Below are 1,878 nucleotides of genomic sequence, written 5' to 3' on the forward strand. Positions count from 1 at the left end.
CAGTGGCCAAGTAGTCTTTTCTCTACAGCAGTTCTGAAATCCTCAGGGATCAGGGTGATGAAAGATTTAAATGTAATAACTTTGCAGGACAACAATTTTCATGCCCCAGAACAGGAAGCCACAATTTTACATAAGCATGTTGTGCTTCAAATATAGATGCAGTAGATAATGTGTCCATCAGTATTTTCATAGAGAAGCTATCTGGTGTAAATCAATGTTGTGCTATTGAGTTGAAGCCAGTGGAGCAACGTCAGGAGTTTTTGCTATTATTTTTCCCTCTTTGTTTTGCACTTTGCTCTGTGTATCACTAAATGTTCCAGGACTCTCTACCACAAGCCCAGAGTGTGGAAAACACTGACCAAATTTGCTTACTGTATCCATGCTCAAAAACAAGCTGCTATTTGTCATTGGCATGTAAATAAGTCACTGTTCTTTCCACCGAATAACTGTTAAATAAATACTGTGAACCAAGTTTGCAGCATCAGTTTCTTGTAGGAGGCCACTGAGATGATTTCACAGAAAAATCCTGTGACAATTTTGCTAAACAGGATGAGTCTTGGTCTGAATTTCATTACTCTGGTTTTTTCCACTTCCATTCCAACAGTTACTGTGCTTTTGCTATCACAGACAGGCAGTAGTTCATCCTGACTCAGAAAAACCAGAAAAATGAAACTTTGTCAACTCTTCTTAGTGTCTAAGGCATGTTATAAATTACTTTGGATTTTGTTATGACCTGGAAGTCCTAGCCCATGTCAACCACAGGCTGACAGATAGCTTTAAATGGTAGCAATATAAACAAGGTAGCCTAGTCCAGGCTGAAAAATTTGCTGTGGAGTATGAGTAAATTAAACCATGCAGACCAATAAATATATCCTAATTATAAACACCGCCCACCTGCAGACTAAAACAAAAACAACGGGACTGGGAGGAGGACTCAGTGATCTCAAAGGCCTTTTCCAACCAGAATGATTCTGCGATTCTGTGAAATCAGTTGTAGGTTCTTTATTCTACAATTACAAACTGAGGCAGAGATTTAGTGCTTTGCCCGAGGTGCCATAAGAAGTTTGTGCCAGAGCCAGGACTGGAGTTACCTGTACCTCATCCTGTGCTGTAGCCAAAGGTTCCTCATGTTCTGAGCACAGGGTAGATTCATGCTGTACATGGAGCTAACTACTCTGACCCAGTAAACATCATTTTCAGTTTTCACCCATTAAAAGGACAGAATCAGTTAGACTGTGAGTGTTAAGGGTGCTGCTGGGCAATGAAAATTGAAAGCCCTGCTTTCGCTCTCACCCACTGATGACAGGCATTTTGGGAAGGGAGTCAGCAGCAACTTTTGCACTTCAAAGAAATAATATCAACAGTGGTGAGTAGGCATTTGGGGAGTGAATCTAATAGGTGTGCCTGCATTTGGCTAAGAGTGAAAAGAGCATTTTCTTTCCACTGGTTGCTGGCTAGTAAAACCAAAGGGGTGGAATATATCCAACTTGCAAAACTTGAATACAGTTACTGCTATCTGCAAATGGGTGCCCCTCCCCGCTCATGTGAGCTACACAGGCAAAAGAGAATGACACATGTGCTGTTTCCTTTTCCAGTTGTAAAGGGGTCAGGAGCCAGGCAAGGAGAGCCCGAACAAGAGGAGCATTTTCCTGGGCTCTTCCAGCTGTTCTGTTCAACCCCGCTGTCCCTTCTGAGCAGGGAAGAGAGACTGTCAACACAAATAAGGCATTTTTCAAAGGCATAAATTATGAGTTACCAAAACAATGCGACATCTCAACCACGTGAGTAGCCTTATCCCCCCCTCCTTACAGTAAGAGTGGATTTACCAGTCTGCCGCTTAAGGAAGAGATTGTCTAATGCATTTCATATGGCGGGGGG

At 42.3% G+C, this 1,878-nt stretch overlaps 1 protein-coding gene across 1 annotated transcript in view; it reads left to right on the forward strand.

The window, feature by feature from the left end:
- The first annotated feature begins 1,602 nt into the window (after positions 1-1,602).
- GYPC (glycophorin C (Gerbich blood group)) overlaps positions 1,603-1,878 on the forward strand; it is a 30,985-nt gene continuing 30,709 nt past the window's right edge. Inside the window, exon 1 of the mRNA XM_009996048.1 lies at positions 1,603-1,781. Within this exon, the coding sequence (XP_009994350.1) occupies positions 1,748-1,781 (34 nt within the window). The 5' untranslated portion in view covers positions 1,603-1,747. The remainder of the gene's footprint in view (positions 1,782-1,878) is intronic.

The sequence above is a fragment of the Chaetura pelagica genome, unplaced genomic scaffold, assembly GCF_000747805.2.
Source record: "Chaetura pelagica isolate M959 unplaced genomic scaffold, ChaPel_1.0 scaffold3, whole genome shotgun sequence".
In the NCBI taxonomy this organism is placed as follows: domain Eukaryota; kingdom Metazoa; phylum Chordata; class Aves; order Apodiformes; family Apodidae; genus Chaetura; species Chaetura pelagica.